Genomic DNA, 17,569 nt, shown 5'->3' with positions numbered 1-17,569 from the left:
TATAGTAAGACGAGGCGTTTCTTTGCGACATGCATTGTGTACAGTGATATTGCTGTAAATACCACAAACTAGTGATATTTTGTGCAGCCTTGTTCCTGAGGTGAAATACTCTATTTAGTTTGGAACTTTATGAAGATGTGTCACCATACATCCAAACCAGAAGTTTAAACTCCTTCTTTATTGAACGTGGAGCCAGTGCAGCGTGATCAATACAGGCGTCACATGGGAGTGCTTTTAGAATCTAGCCAGAAGCATTGCAGCTGCATTTTGATTAGCTGTTGGCAATTCACATACGTCTTACTGAGGAAAAGTACAAATAGAATTACTGTAATATTCTCCTGTGTTTTCTAATATTTTATTGTCTGAAGTAACCGTAAATAATGCGCAATGTCTAAGGCCAGTAAGACAGCGGATTCTTCTGTATCCTTATACAACATGACTTGTTACCGACTGTTTATGTTTTGTTTGTTTTTTTTTCATTTCTGTTACCTTAAAACAAGCATTATTGAAATTGTCCCAACAGGATAACTTGTAAAATAGCTTTTCTTTTTAATAACTGAAAAAAAAAAATATGAAGGAGATTTCCTCTCCTTTGGTCATACCACCGTTGACTGACAGCTTGCAGCAGCTAGTGTGGTGGAGGAAGCTTTACTTTCCTCTAACATCGCTGTCTGCAGCATCTCATTGAAAATACGGAACACTCTCAGAATTGCATGATGCAAAAACGTTGCCCTTTTGAAACCGCGACTGGCTAAAGCTGCGGTGCTCCTAGAAATCTGAGGCCGACCCATTTCCAGTGTCGAGTGTCCTATTTATGGTTTGATCTTGAAGCAGGTACTCCAAGTTGCACCGGTGTCAGCCACAGTGAGAATATAGGCCAGACCGGTCTAGTAATTACTAAAGTACAGTAATCTTCAGGGTCAAAAAGGGCAAATGTGTGACTGGCTGTTGATGTGTGCGCGCGTGTGTGTGTGTTTCTGTACATAGCTGCACATTACATCATAACAGGCAGGAACAGCGTGTGCAGCTGAGCACCTAAAAATGGAAACCCATTTCCGAAGGTTCAAACTAAGTTATAAAGTTGTTACACTTGTGCAAAAGTGTATTTTCTACAAAGCTTTCAGGTTTAAATTGCCTATTTTGAAGCATTTTGAACACTTAAACACAGATTTTTGCCTTTAAAAGTATCTGTTTTTCCTCCTTCAGTGAAGAAAGCAGACTTTTTTGAGTTTTAAAGACATATTTCCCTGATTTTCAGTGTACTGAAAGAAGGTAAATACAGATCTGAGTAAAGATTAAGTATAGCATATTAATTAACGGCAATCTAAATATTTAAATGTAAGTTTTCATTCCCGGATGACGGAGAAAAAACATAAAGAAAATTGTTCCCTTTTTTTTTTTTTTTTTTGCATTCAAAGGGATTTTTGACAATTCACTTCCAGTCTACAACTGGTGTCCGAATTTGCCTCTGTGTAGCAGCGAAAGCCCCAGAGCGGCACAGAAAAGGCTCGAAAACACCTTTTCTGAATCACCTTCTCTGTGTGTCAGGTTAGAGCTGTTTTGGTTATTTCATCCTTGTTTTGAAGAGGTGGGTGCTCCGCAGGGAAAAGGTTATGTCATGTCTGTGCACCAGTCAGGCTCGAGCAACATGTTAGTCCTGAGTCTTGTGACAGCTGGGGGTTTGTTGTCTTTCGTTTCCAGTCAGCTTCAATTAAATTTGATCAGGACCGCTCCTCTGAAGCAGGGCTAGAGAATTTAAAATAAGATTTAGTTGTACTTCTGTTCAGTCTAATTATATCATTTATCACTGCCCCACAAATGCCAACCCTTAAACACGAGTTGCATAATGAAGGGGTGTTCGGCAGTGGATGGAATTATGCATGGCTCTTTTATTTAAGCTTCTTCTAAAATTCATGTTCATAGTGAAAAAAAAACAAAAAAACAAACACAAACATTAACTTGTTAAACGTACTCCCGCGGGGACATTTTGGATCATGTTTGTGTGTTCACACCAAAAAAAAACTTAAATAAGCAATGCTTAGCCTGGTGGGGGCACAAGTAAAGCCTAGTGGTCCGCCAGGCTTATAATACACTGGTGAAGAATTGGCCAATGGGAGGTGACCACTAGTATTATATCCCATCATCAAAATGTAGACTTTAAATATTTAGTTAATATGCTAAGTAGTTAACATCAGTTATTGTATTTTTAGTCAAAAACATTTAAACCCCTGAATATCAGGAGAATATGGCATATCAAAGGCAAAATGGTGCCAAAAATGATTCCCCTAAGGTGGTGTGTCTTTTTGTGGGGTGCTGCTAGCTTGAGCATGTTACAGAGAGAGTGCTCCGTTTGCTGCAAAAATCAGGAAACTATCAGTTCCAGATAATTGATGAAATTGTGCCTTTTTAGGGGGCACAACATTTTTTAATGACATCATCTATAAACAGTTTAAGGATTAAAGTTGTACAAACATGAGTATGAACGGTTATATCTGAGCTTAACTATTTAATAACTGTATGATTGAGTCATTTGGTCAATGAATAACTTTTTGTTCATAAAAGTATTTTTTTTTTAAAAATGCCTCAATTCTGATAAATTCAGCATAAAACCTTTGTTTTTCTCATGTTTGATGTTAGAGCCTGGCTCAGGGGCTTCAAGAGTCTCAGAGAGAGAACACAGGGTGGTGGTATTTTAAAAAAATAATTTGTTAAACTAAAAACCCAAGACGTAACTTGTTTGAGCCGTTGTCGGTGATATGATATCTGAATGCCTGGTGTGGAAATTTATATGAAGCAAAACTCAAATCAGAAACTAAACCTCAGTGGTGGTCAGTGTGAACTCTCCACTGAGCAGAGGGGCCACCGATGAAGAGCAGGCAGGAACAGCTTTTACAGGGCAGCGGCCCCAGGTGCATCTCTTACCTCTGATGGCAGGGCCAACCCGACAAACAAACAGGAGGAGACTCCCTGGTGGTTGGGTCGTCGCAGTCAACCTCTGTGGACGTTTTGCCTCCAGTGTTTTATTGTTGCTGTTTTTCCAGTAATCATTGTGCACTGCTTGTGTAACTGTGCCTGTGTTATTCTTTGTTGTGGCAGATCTTCAGGAGGTGTTGGCTGGTGTTTAAAAAGGCTTCTAGTAAAGGACCCAGGAGGCTAGAAAAGTATCCCGACGAAAAGGCAGCCTACTTTAGAAGTTTCCACAAGGTAAGATCCTCATCAAAGTCTTGAACGTTTTATTTGTTTAATTCATTCTTGGTAGCCCCGTTTTTGTCTTATTGTTTTTCTAATGTCCCTATCACGCCACTGTATTATCCGTCTTTGTATCTCGTTGGGAGCATGAAGCTGTGCAGCTGCAATAAAATAACTACCTAGCATAACCATTTTTGCCAAATTATGGGTTAAACGTCTCACAGTCCACATCATTAGCCTTTCCTAAACTCTTAAATGGGCATCGCTTCATTTATTTTTTTTTTTTTTTAAGTTTTTGTTATCCCTGTTGCCTGTGGATCTCTGTTAAACCACACTTTTCCCTTCCACTTAACTGCCAATCATATGCTTGAAAAGCAGCTTCTTTAGCAAAGATCTCCCTGTGATTTTATATGCCACAGCGTAGCATCCCTGTATTACTGCATACTGTAATTTTAAGTTGGTCTTATGCAATATGCAACCTTCCTAAGGAGCAAAAGTTTGAGATTTTATTAGTTTTACGCTGATAATCAAATGAACAGAAATGAATTCATGAAAAATGTCACCTTACATTGACGAATATGTTTCACATGTAATGCACCTATTCTGACGTTAGACAATACTAACTAACTGAAATAAGACTTTTTTACTCACAAAACATGGGTTTAGTTTTACGTGAGGACATGAAAGTGGCATTATTATGATTTTCTTATTTCATATGAGTATGCATATTTTGGACCAAACATACCAAACAAATATTTGGTCCAAAAGAAAGAAAACAGATCAAAGAGAAAAAGAGACCAAAAATATAGTATGGTTAAAGTAAATCATTGTTTACATCAACACTTCAATATAAGCAACTATACTATAAAAAAGTACACCTTAGATAGTGATTCCTAAGAAAATAAAAACAAAGTAAAGCATGCTGTCTAGATTATATGTTTCTTCATTGATAGTTTTTGAATGTGCAAACCTCAGACAGTCAAATCTGCAGTTTTGTTTGGAGTGGTGTCGTCTATTATGCTGATGATACTGATCCATTCAATATTCGGGAAGCTGCATCATGTAGCAATTACACAGCCATGAAATTAAGTATTGATATTCTACAAAGTATGATCTGTATTGATTCCGAAATGCTTTGACCTTTTCGTCCGTTGCCATCATTAGATAACCGTCTCTATTTGAGTCTTTGTTAATGTTAGCAGCGTCTGCTGCTTCCCTGCAGCACGCTGTGGGTGCAGGTGGTGCTAATAGGACGTCGGATGCGAATGCCTGTCTGTCCGACGCCGTCTTCTCAAGTACATAAAGCTCCTCAGGCAGCTGCCTCTGGCAAAAAAAAAAAAGTCTAAATGTCTCTGACACAGACATGCAGAGCATAATTACCAGGCAACAGCCAAGAGTTTCATTTTGCAATTTGGCAAACTGCTCAAATTAATTAGCGTCGAGTGATAACATCAGCTGAGACCATCCTTGCCAACAAGTGAGTAACAACATTTAAGCTTAAGATTTGTTATCTTTGAAAAAACACAAGCAAGAAATCCCTTTTCTTAATTTTATATTTGTCTATATATTCTTTGTAATGGTGTTTCTCTCCATACATGTAAAATTATAATGCACACGGCTTACTCCATTCCAAATCATTTCAGCACATCTCAAAATATCAGTGTTCAAAATCTAGCCGTGACTTAATTTTTTCTTAACAAATTCAAACATTTACTGGATAAATAGAAATTCTTCTTCAACATTGAATCTTTTTAGGTATTAACATGTATTCGAACTTTCAGTGTTATTCGAAGCATGCAAACACATCTTTTGGCCCGTTGGATGATAGTTCCCCTGTTTCTTCAACATTTCTCTTCAATTTCCAAGCATTTTGGATCATGTTGGCATAGCTCCGTATCACATTCTCCTCTCTCGTGTCAACATTTTCATTAAATCACACCATTTCTTAGTAGTAGTGTTTTATTAAACATCTCATTTTAGTCAGTTTTTTTCAGTTAGCAATGAACCGTCATTAAACCAACACTGGCTGCCTCCCACCTTAAATAAGGCACCACCTGTTTTTTTTTTTATTTTGTTTTTTTTTTTTTTTTTTTAATTGAATGAAAGCTCTCACTGGTCTAGTTTTCTGTTACTCTGTTACATCTATTAGTAAATCATATGCCACATGGAAAAACATTTTCCACCAAAAAAATATGCTGATCTGGTTATTAATATTGTACTGCTTTTATTGTGGGCACAACCGGAGCACTAGACTGTTTTAAGCATGCAGTGGGAAACCTGTTTTCATCTTTGCATTACAATTCTGTCCAGTGATATCAGATGATGAAGTTAAGGATCTATTAAGGCACATTTTGGGACTTTATCTTGTCCTCCAGGCCTTTCCTCCTCTCTTTGAAAAGTAGTAATCCTCCATATAATATCTCTCTCCGCACCTCGTAAGCCCCTTGAAATGCACCAATTATGATTCATTATCCCGGTAAGTGAGGATGATTTTAAAGGAGCAGCGCCGTGAACAATGTTTTATCCTAATGAGAGGAGATAAGGGGAGATAATGGAGGACTGCGGAGTAAACTTTGTGGCTGTAGTTTGTGGAGGCAATTCAGTTCTTTCTTCTCTCCCGTGATAATGAGGCAAATTGGTGAGGTTTTCTTTTCCAGTTTTGACTTTATCTGTGTCTATTGATGTAGCCGCAAGCCATCTTGATGTTTTGATCCACTCTGTTTGCACCATTTGCTGCCACAGTATCAGTCGTGTATTGTGAATTAGACATATCTCTGCCTACTGCATCATGCTGTCACACGAAGCGGCCCGTGCGGCTGTAAACCGCCCCGCTCTGAGGCGCCGCATGCATCCACGCCGTAGTGAGCGATGGGCGCGCGCATGCACCGCTGAACCTGGTAATGCATTGCCACCGAGATCCAGAAAAGGGTCCCGTCTCGGGGCTTCATTCAACGCTGCAGTGCTGTGGGTGGGAAATAGGCTGCACTGGTGGCTGATTTACACAATCAACACAAAGGGGATTAGATTTTTTATTTATTTTTTTTCCCATTCACATTTTTTTTTCCTTCCCCCTCTCTCTCTCTCTTTTTCATTCTGCAGCATTCTCTCTCTGCAGATCACTGGTCCATGCTTTAAAAAAGATCCTGCATATTTTTGGGTATATTTTTAGCTTCCTGTGGAGTTGTTTTTGAGGCCTCTTGAGCTCTGGCTTGAGTCAGCTACTGCGAAAATGTCAAGCTGCATTGGAGCACCAGTGGATAGATTGATTGCATATTTGTCCTATTAAGAATAATGCAATAAGGCATGGTCGGATTTAGTCACGTATTGAGAGGTTTAGATTCTACATCCAACTCTGGATGGGGAACAAATGAAGAGACCACTGCACCGAATCCCATCGAAAACCTCATGGTTATATTGATTTCTGAACTCCTCCTGAGTTAGAACAGTAGTATTATAGTTTCTAAATGAACATGAACTTGTTTTCTTTGCATTGTTTGAGGTCTGAAAACGCTGCATCTTTTTTGTGATTTTGACAATTTCTCATTTTCTGCAAATAAATTCAACACTTTTGCTTGGAATTTGAGAGACTTCTTGTCAGTAGTTCATAGAATAAAAGAACGATGTTCATTTTAGCCAAACATATACCTATAAAAAGTAAAATCATGAGTCTTAGTTTTTTTCCAGAGCTCTATAAGTTATTGAGCAAAATGGTTTTATTTTTTAAACAGGATTTAAAAATGTGTAATGTAAGAGAGGTGCTTGTGCACAGGGGAAGTTGTCTTATTCAATAGAGTAGAAACGAATGAGTTAGTTTTCTTTATGCTTCAACCTGGATGTGGAAACAGCAACCAATTATTCTACAGACTTTAGTGGTCTAATCGGAGTGCGCAGAGTTAAAGGACCGCTGGTGTAACTACCTCATTTAAAGGTAAAAATAAAATGAACAATAAAATCCTAAAATGAAGTCTAAAATGCACAGTCGTTGCAAAACAAGCTGGCATAGAAGTAATGGTCTTGTTAGTGTGTGCTAGTTACGCTTTACTGCAGCATTTTAGACCAATTGAAGCAGATCAATCTGCAACTGTCCAATATCACCATAAAAACTACTGCAATAGTCCAGGTAGGTTGAGATGAAGGCAAGCATGATGGGGGTTTTTTAGGCGTCTTAACCTTGCAATTATTCTTAACTCAGAAAAGGCATCTTTAAGGAGATCATTTATCTTTTCATATTTAATCTGTTGTCCATAACTTTGAGGTGCTTTTTAATAATTTACACGACTGGAACATATGAAATGCAAATAACATTGGTCTGAGGACTGATCTCCGACGTATGCCACATGATAGGTGAGATTTAAGTAAGAAAATTATGGAAACAATTGAAACACCTGCCAGGAATTTAGATCGCGAAGAAATACAAATGTTCCTTTGCTGCTACATGCGTATAAATGCTTTATTAAATTTTTTAACTACTCTCTGCAGTTACCAGGTTCATTGCAAGATATACCAAGTTGTTCTCTCCTTTATCTGTCATCAGTAGCAATTCAATGTTCATTGGTTAACCTGAGGGAAAATGTCTAATGAATTTGATGCATTCTAAAAACAGACCAGTAAAAGTGGTTGTTTTATATGTTTTTGTTTTTTTTTTTTACCCCAAAGCTTTTGGAAATAAACAGGTGCTTTGAGATTCCAGGATGTAGCCCTGTTTCTTTTTTTTTTTCTCCACACATCTGACATTGAAATCCCACAGCCCAAAAACACCCAGTAGGATGCTGCTGCACATCATTAATCATTCTGGAGGTTATCCAAGAGACATAGTAACCCTGGACAGGTCACTGGTCCATCACAGGGCCAACACAGTCACAGGAGACACATTCTGAAACTCACTCTTAAGGTCGGTTTAGAAGTGCCAATTCACCTGACATGGAAGTTATTGGACTGCAGGGGAAAGCTGGAGAAGTCAAGCAGGCATGGAGACAGCATGCAAACCGAGTCATTCTTGCTGCGATTTTAATCATGACTGCAGAGTTTGATAATCGTGCATTAATCATCGGTAAAAAGCATTTTAAAAAAATGTCTTGTCGTTGACTTGAAAGTTACTGTAAATGATTGTTTAGAGCTTGACAACTCAAACAGTTTTACTCTTGCCAAGGTTTGCTATGTGGCAGGAATAAGAGCCTTATGCAAAACGTCCGAACTACGTAATCACTAAACATCAAGAACAATGTTGTGCACAAGACTGATTCCCTTGAAAACAAAAATAAATTGAATGCAGGAAATAAAATAATAAAAAAAGAAGTTAAATTGTTAAATAGAGAAAATAAGTCAAATGCAAAAAAAACCAAAAAAAACACTTGACTACATTTTCTTATCACAATATGAAACAAGGTAGGTTATAAAAAGGTTTGAAACGGTTTCAGAGCTGAAAGTGATACCCTGAAACACACAACTGTATGTTTCAGCCAAACTGTCACCTTTAGATGAAAATAAATTGGTTAAGATGTTCAGGAATAACCCAGGAACCACCAAAGCCCAAATCCTACCATTTACTAGAAACTGCTGCATCATTAGTGTCGCTGTCTTAATGCAAGTTTCGCATCATCAACCGAAGTAATCAGGAAAGAAGCCACTGCTCCAAAATTAATACCTTTGAGGTGAAGCAGAAATTCTCTGCTTCTTATATGGACAAATGATTTCAGTTCAGACGAGACAATGATGTGTTTTTTTTTGTTTTTTTTTTGGCTACTACAACTAAAACCTGAACCCAGCCTAGAGTGGCAACGGGACGTTGATCCCACACATACACTGTTTCTGGAATGAAAAAAAAAAACTTTTTGTTGATTACAGAACATTCTAAATCTTGCTTTTGAAATTCATTGGAGATGTTGTTCCAATAGTTAACCCCCGGAAAAGAACCGTTCAAATGGATCTCGAATAGCTGAAAAATGTATTTCTAGTTGTATAAACTGAGTATGTGTGGATAGGACAAACCACACAAAATTGCAGCTTGAGTTTGAAAAAAAACAACAAAAACAACAGAGGTTTGTAGAAATCCCTCAGCTGGGCCTGAACGTTGAGCACTGGCTACTTAACTGTAGAGAGAAATTCATTACATGTCACCCCATCGAACAAAGAAATGTGTAGTCCAAATACGGGGTGTGTGTGTGTGCAATAGGGTCTTTAACCTTTAGCAGTCAAGCTTTACTGTATGGGCAATGAGCCCAGCTAATTCATTTGTAACAGCTTGGCAAGAGGCCTATAGTTAGAACACAATAGACTACATTAATGTAATGGGCCTTATCTGCTGGAGACGGCGAGTAGCAGGAAGGCTGTTGAATGAAATGTCCAGTCAATGCTGGTGATATTCAATAAAAAAGTTATCTCCTCCCTTTTTTCCATTCACTACGAGCCACTTGGTGAAGTGATTTTAGATTCTCATCATTGGTTTCCTCTGTATTAACTGGAAGAGTATTTTCAAGGAGGTGCACAACGATGAGGGTTGCCTTGTACGCCGCAAGCCTCTGCAGCTGCATATTAAACACCATACAGGAGTGTGAGCGGCTAGCTGGCGTGTGTGATTTCTCCCTGTTTTAAATGAGATTTTTAAGCCTCATAAAATTGCTCGGTGTGATTTGTTCTTTAGGATCACCTCCTCTGTTTAAGTTTACGGCTCTACGTCGTCATTAACTCCCCGCTGCACTTTCAGCAAAAGCTGTGGAGGATACCAATTAAGCCGCGCCGTTATTGCTGCAGTGTTCATTCATGTGCCGCCGCCGCCGCTGCTGCTTTTCTCTCCCTGACTTCTGTAGATCACCGAGCTCCACAACATCAAGAACGTCACGCGGATGCCACGGGAGACAAAGAAGCACGCCGTCGCCATCATCTTCTGCGATGACACGTCCAAGACGTTTGCCTGCGAGTCAGGTGAGTTGTCCTTTTCTTTGTGCACAAATCTAATTGGTTGCTTTCAACCACAGTAGGAGGAAATAAGGGGAGAAAAGGTATTTTGTTTATCTCCTGAAGATGTTATGTTATGGTAATTTGGTTTTGGGGAAAAACAAAAAAAACAACAGGTGTGGTAGAAGAATGAAGCATGTCGGGTCAAAACAAAACAAAAAAAAAAAAAAACAGAAACAGAAGTGATGGAGGCTGTGGTGGATCCGAGTTTAGCCAAGTGATGCTCATTTGCCGCCATATTAAGAGGTTGGGAGATGGGTTCTGAAATATTGATTTTCATTGTGCAGGTCTGAAAACCAATATTGGGCATAATTTGTGGTGTTTTTTCAACCCTGTTATGCACTGTAACAACAGAGATTGCATCTAGTGCGATGGGTGGAAAGCCTAAAAAAAAACCTCCAGACCTTCCCAAGCAAGTTGAAATAGCTTTATTGAAGCCTAATGCTGGGCAAAGAAAATGAATCCATGTATTTTATTGTGCTGCTTCACGCTAAGCTGATTTGTGGAGTTGGGTTCCCTGGCTTTACAAGGGATATGGATCTAATTCATGAATGTGTTTTTTTCTTTTTCCCCATCCAAATCGGAACGGTTTATTTTTGTTTTGCCTTTTTGCCTTCAGATGTTACGGATTGCTCCTTGCAGAACTTTTAAACGCCATAGTTAACCAGTAGTAGCGAAATCGCAGAACTGACGTCCAATCAAATACAGATACAGATATTTTTCACACCATTGAGTATCGACAAACTCTCAAACTAGAACACACATCACCATTGGAGTGTTATTTGGTTAAACAAGTAGCAACAGCTGTGTTGAATTTAAGCTATTTGTGTTCCAGGTGGTTCTGAAGTGAAACAAAAGTTGAATAACTAGAGAAAGCACCGTTAGCCGTTGCGTACGGTGCATTCACTGATCACAAAAGATTTGTCAGACTGGTTGAGCTGAAAATCAGAAATGACATTTCCCCCCAGCTTTTACACATCATAGAATTAAAAAAAGGTAAACTTGCATTGCATAAGAACTCACTTCATAGGATCCTAATTTGTCCTGCTGCCTTGCAATATCTAATGGCGTGTTAATGCAGCGATGAATATTAACAAGCACTGCGCTGCTGTTTAAATACATCACTTAAATATGCAGGAATAAAAAAGTTTTTGTTGCATGTTTTATTTAGGGGGAAAAAAAAGACTGTTTAGCAGTTATAAATCTCCCCCTATTATGTTACTTTTAAAACACAAAACCTTTGTTGCGTCCTCCCAAGCAGCGTGCTGTCAATGAGGCACGGAACGGAGCGAGCGGAAAAAAATAAAATAAAAAAATAATCGCGCATTTTTGACAGCTCTGGGTGCAACTGTCAAATATGCACATAAAGAAAGATGAGAGTGTGACCTTGAGTTATGACTACCATTGAGAATGTCAGCTCCTTAAATTCCACCGAGGAGTTGCCTCTCTGACAGATATGAATGCGAGCAGATATACATATTGTATCCGTCTGTGTAATGACTGCTGCTCTGCTGCCGCAAAAACAAAAAAAAAAAGTTAACCGTCTCTCCTGCATACCTGACTCTGGCTTGCCGCGTGTTTGCAAACACTCATTAAAACAAAAAGCGGCGCCGTTTTCTTTCTCCCCTCCTTCACTCACCTACACATGCACACGTGTCTTTCTGCCGTGTCTCCTGACGCGCTACACGTAGCGCAGCCTGGACGCCTCTGTGCTGATGAAGTGTTTGTTTGGCTGATTTTCCACTCAGTGGCCTTAAAAAAAAAAAAAAAGTGTGGGAGTTTAGAAACACTTAAAGGCCACAGCGAGGGGAGTTAATGAAAGCACGAGGAAAGAGCCGAATTGCCGGAGCCGCCGTGTTTTCTGCTTCCTCCTGTGTGTGAATAAAGTGCTTCGGATAGCAGCCGACCTTTCCTTAACCCTTCTGTCCAATCTGCATTTTCCGGTTGATCTAACAAACAGGCTGTTGCATAACGCCGCCATTTACGTCAAATGCTCTCCAGTGATTGGATGCCTCTCACACCCGTTCCGTAAGCCTTTGATCTGTATTGATTGACGGAAATAAAAACGGGTCAGTAATGGGTACAGTGCCACTCTTCCAGTTCCTCTTAGACCTTCCACACATATTTTTTTTTCATTCCTTTAATACAAAACTTATTAGAATTTGATATGTTAGGCCATCACAAAGTAGCACATAATTGTGACATAGAAACTGTTTGTAGTTCAACCTTGTGAATATTTTGTAGAAGCATTTTCTGCTTTAATTGTAGCTACAAGTTTTTTGTATGGCACCCACAACTTTGCACATCTGCAAAACATCGTCACTGCCACAGATTCTCAAATGGATTTAGGTCTGCACTTTGACTGGGCCATTTCAACACGTGTTCAAAATGATGCAAGGTGTTAGAATTACGAATTGTGTATGTTTTTGTACACAGATTAAAAGGTTGCACAGTTAATGGTTGTTCTGTCATCAGAATCTTCTGCCTGAGCTGTGGATCTCTGCAGCACCTCCAGAGTTACTGGCTTCTCCTCGGATGTTTGGCTGATTACAAATTGAGACCATTATCAGTTTTTCCTCCCTTAATAGAGAAAAAGCCACTGAAATATCAGACACAGACTTTGAGATTGGAATATTGGAACCATTTTTTTAGTGATTGGCTTCAGATTTTATGTATAAATTATCCACCAGTGAATGATGGCTGTAGCTGTTTTTTTTTTTTTTCATGCATCACTTTATAATGAATACTCACTCAAGGGTTTCATGTTTGTATGAAAGCACCCTGAGGTTGGACCCACACGTTGTTATAATCTTATAAAAAAAAAATATATATATATATATACAGTCTGACATACAACTGCACTGACTCTTTACTGCTGTGTGCAGAGCTGGACGCCGAGGAATGGTGCAAGCTGCTGTGCGTGGAGTGCCTGGGTACCCGTCTCAACGACATCAGCCTCGGAGAGCCGGACCTGTTAGCAGCGGGAGTGCAGCGGGAGCAGAACGGTGAGTGCCCAATTAGTCCCAGCTAACACACGCAGCTATTCGGGGTCAATCCCTCTCAATCAGCCCTCCTCCAAGCACTTATCTGTTGCGCATGCGGCCTGTTTGCGTTAAAGCAGCCGAGACTTCAGAGGGTTAGGGGAGTGAAGCGGACAATGTCCAATTAGGCTCTGCTAATAAGGGCCATTTTTGTCAATATTTGATTTCAAGTCCCCTGTTGGAGAGTTTTGTCGTATGAGCTCACTATCCTCCAGCTTTGGGCTTCAGAGGTTTGTTTTGATGTGGGATGTTAAAGGAAACCTGCGCGCGTGTGTGTGTGTGCGTGTGTGTGTGTGGAAGTACAGGTCACAGGCTCTGGCAGGGGCTCTGTTCCAGGCCTAATGAGAAGTGCTGTGCATTACTGGCTTCCCTCGTAATGAAGCTTGTCATAGAGATGGATGAGATTATGGCTCCTAAAGCCGTGCGAAATAAATGTGCCTCTACACATATTCCACTCTCAGGAAATGGGAATATAAAAAAAAAGAGGAGGCGCTATCGCGGAGCAGCTCATTCACTGTGTATAATTTGTAAAGTTGTGAAGGAAATTGAAAAGGCAACAGTCCAAACGGAGCAGTTTAGAGTTTTAAAAGAGCGAGTAATTGAAAAAAAAGGAGAAGGAAAAAAAAAAACTTGCTTTCATTTTGATGGATTTCATTTCCCTGCAGCTACGAAGCGAAATTGTGCTCCTCAACTATACTTGGCCTCTTTTATGTAAGATATCAGAGTGCAAGGTTTTGACTACAAACCCCTCTTTGGTTCGTTCAAATAAAGTGTTCAAGCAGCGCGAGATTGAAGCGAACCAGCACATTTCTGCTGCTGCTTTGAGTGAACGCAACAAAACTCCAGCTTGTCGTTTAAACTCTCGATGCCTCCTGAACAGCAGGGGGCAGAGTTTATTTTTCCAAACCCCTAGGGTTAGTGAATGCCTAGGGAACATAGATCATGATATTGTCTATAAGTAGGGTGCTATGTTTCTGCTTTCTGGATGGAGAATTAATTGACAAATAAAAGTAGATTCTGGAAGATTTTTGATTTCAGTATTGTCTTGGACTGAATAGGAATGGAAAAAAAAAAGTTTTTATGTCCAGACCTTATTCCTGCTCACCTTGTTTAAATGATCAGTTTGTTCCTTCCTGATTTCCTTCCTTCATTCCCATCTCTTCTTTCCTTGTCTCTTTTGTTACTTTTCTTTCCCCTTCCTCTTTCTTTCTCTTTATTCTTTTTCTTGGGCCCTCACTTGTTTCCCTCATTATGTCTTTGCTCCTTTCTGTCTTTTCTTCCCTTCTTTCCTCATGACCTTCCTCTCTTCCACCTGTCTTTCCTTTGCTCGTCCTTCATCCTATCCTTCCTTGTGTTTTGCCTTTCTGTCTTCTGTACTTTCTTCCTCCCTTGTTTCCTACATTGCTTTTTTCTTCTCTCTGATAGTTTTTTTTTCTCTCTCAGATTGCAGTTCTTGCTATGTCATTATGATGTCACAAAGTTACAATTTTGCGACGAAGAAGAGCACCAAACCCAGTTGAGGAATTTCTTAGCCCTTCCTCATAACCTGGAGGAAAGATTCTCCTCTTAAAAGTGGTTCAAAAATGATTTATTTAGGCAATTAATTCAAAACTTTGTTTTTAGGTCAGCTTCTACAAGCTCCTCCGTCATAGGAAAGTGTGTATTTCAAGAGGTTTGCATTGGGAAAAACAAGCGATTTTAATAAGTGAAACCCATCATTAGTGACTGTTTTGAAGCTCAGACTATATAATTATGCAATAGGAAGGGAATTAAGTCACTTCAGCAAAAACACCTGGGCGACATGCCAGAGCAAGTTGATAAATTTGCAGTTGAAATCAGATATTTACATATTTTGTAAAATCAGTTTTTAGTGTTTGGTGGAATTGCCGCTTCAACTTGCGTGACTAGGGTCAGATGATCCAGTGTCCTTCCATCAGGTTCTCATAATAGTTTGCTGGAGTTTGACCCATTCCTCCTCACCTGAACCGGTGCAACAGTATGGGCGCCCACACACATTTTCAAAAGTTTACTCTGATACTGAGATCAAGACTTCAAGATATCCACTCCAAAACACTGACTTCATTGTCCTTGGGCTTATTGTCCATTTGGAAGATCCACTGCTACCCGCGCTTCAACTTCCTGGTTGATAATTTAAGATGCTGCTTCAACATGTCATTTACCCATTCAGTGAACTATTTTTTTTTTTTTTAAGTTCATAACCACACAACATGAGGTCCCCACACTCATGCTTCATAGTTCAGATGGTGTTCTCAAGATGGCAGCCTTTCCTCTCTTTTCCTCCAACAGCACCAAACACTTCAGCCTTAGTTTCAACAAACCACAGGACACTTTTTTTTTTTTTCCAAAAACAAACGTCCCAAATGCATTTGAAAAATTTAATCTGGCTTTTCATATTTGGAGTAATGGCTTCCTTCTTGCTGAATAGCCTTTCACACCATGTTGGTACAGGACTCTTTTCACTTCACATTGACACGGTGTTCTTGTTTGTGTGTAATTGTGTGAATAGGTGAATGTGTCGCCTTCAGGCATCTGGAAATTGCTTAAAGGCATAAGGCAAAAGACCAGAGACGCTCCGATCACAGTTTAGCGGGCCGATGCCAATTTCTGTTTGTTGCAAAGCGGTTTCTCTGATTGAACTTTAACTGTGGCGTTCAAAACGTGGATTTTCTATTTCATTTTGTTTATCTTCAGAGCGCTTCAACGTGTACCTCATGCCCACGCCGAACCTGGACATCTACGGGGAGTGCACCATGCAGATCACCCACGAAAACATCTACCTGTGGGATATTCACAATGCCCGCCTCAAGCTCGTCATGTGGCCCCTCAGCTCCCTGCGCAGATACGGCCGGGACTCCACCTGGTTCACGTTTGAGTCCGGAAGGTGTGTGTGTGTGTGTGTGTGTGTGTGTGCGTGTGTGTGCGTGTGTGTGTGTGTGTGTGTGTGTGTGCGTGTGTGTGTGTGTGTGTGTGTGTGTGTGTGCTTCTGACTGGCTTGTGTAATTGAAATGCCAGCAGCAAGAGGGAGAAAAAAAACACGGTTATGGAAACGCAGTGACAACTTTTCACAAAGAAGCTTTGAAAACCAAAAACATCCTGGGATATATGCTGCTGAGGCCTTCAGGCGATGATGATGATGTTGATGATGATGATGTGACGGGCTTTTCTCTGAAACTGTCTTGATCTGTGTGTTTTTTGGGGGGGATTTTTTTGCCTTCGGGTGGGGGGAGGAGAGAGGGACCTACTTGCGTTCACGGTCCTCACTGCAGCCTAAACATTCAACCATGCATATTTGTAAATGAGCAATCTGAGAGCGAGCGCGATCAAAGTGTCTCTCTCTCTGTGTGTGTGTGTGTGTGTGTGTGTGTGTGTGTGTGTTCTTGGCACAGGATGTGTGACACAGGAGAGGGTTTGTTTACGTTCCAGACCCGGGAGGGCGAGATGATCTACCAGCGGGTCCACTCGGCCACGCTGGCCATCGCCCAGCAGCACGAGAGGATGATAGAGGAGATGGAAAAGAGCTCCCAGGTACGCTGGTGTGTTTTGGGTTTGTTTATCTCTTATCAGTTGCTGCACATGGCATTACTGTGGTTACATTTCAACAGAGCAAGACCATTTTAGAGTCACTTATTTTATTCCTTACGTTGCATTCGTCACATCAGTCTCAAAGAAACACAGAGAGGTGTGCATACAAGCTGCAAAATGGCTTCGCTCTCTGCTTGGATGATCAGAACCGTGTTTTTTATAGACGCGTGAAGTTAAGAATTCCTGATTTCCGTTCTGAATCGTTCTCAGACGCACCAGAGTCTTGGCCTTCTCTCTGTCTTTCCCACACAATAATCATTCATCACTTCCTTTTTACTTCCTTCCTTTTCACTGTCATCTGCGTTCTTTGTTTACATCGCCATGCCCTGTGTCTGACGAGCCTTGACCATATGGCCATTCTCCTGGACCCTGCAATTTAAGGGAACATTTCCAACAGCAAGAACTGTGTGTACGTTGCAATTTTTTTTTATTTTTTTTTTTAGCATCGGTACATTTTACACCTTCAAAGTTTCTTTCTGGAATGTATGGCGTTTTGAATTGCCTTGTTGCTGAAAATGTGCTATATAAAAAAAATTACCTTACCTTACCGCGCCTTGCAAAAGTGTCCTTACCGCTTTTTCCATATTTTTCTCACACCGCAAACACACAAACTTCACTGTATTTTATTGTAATTTTAAACAAAGTAGGTGCATAATACGTAGTGCACAATTGGGAGGTGGAAATTGGCTATTTGGCTGGATACAAATGCATCCCGCACTTTTCAGATTTATATTTGTAAAATATAAAATAAAACCATCATCCCAGTTGCGCCCTATGTCGTG

General features: G+C 40.1%; 1 protein-coding gene across 2 annotated transcripts in view; it reads left to right on the top strand.

Annotated features, from left to right (window-relative positions):
• dok6 (docking protein 6) overlaps positions 1–17,569 on the top strand; it is a 60,013-nt gene that overhangs the window by 28,036 nt on the left and 14,408 nt on the right. For both annotated transcript variants that reach the window (XM_015000185.2, XM_015000184.2), the window contains exons 2-6: positions 3,097–3,204; positions 9,996–10,110; positions 13,029–13,148; positions 15,897–16,086; positions 16,592–16,730. In XM_015000185.2, the coding sequence (XP_014855671.1) occupies positions 3,097–3,204; positions 9,996–10,110; positions 13,029–13,148; positions 15,897–16,086; positions 16,592–16,730 (672 nt within the window). The remainder of the gene's footprint in view (positions 1–3,096; positions 3,205–9,995; positions 10,111–13,028; positions 13,149–15,896; positions 16,087–16,591; positions 16,731–17,569) is intronic.

This window comes from Poecilia mexicana, unplaced genomic scaffold (assembly GCF_051168715.1).
Source record: "Poecilia mexicana isolate PSO_F unplaced genomic scaffold, ASM5116871v1 scaffold_20, whole genome shotgun sequence".
Classification (NCBI taxonomy): Eukaryota; Metazoa; Chordata; class Actinopteri; order Cyprinodontiformes; family Poeciliidae; genus Poecilia; species Poecilia mexicana.
The sequence above is the reverse complement of the archived record's forward strand: the minus strand, read 5'-3'. Positions and strand labels throughout refer to the sequence as shown.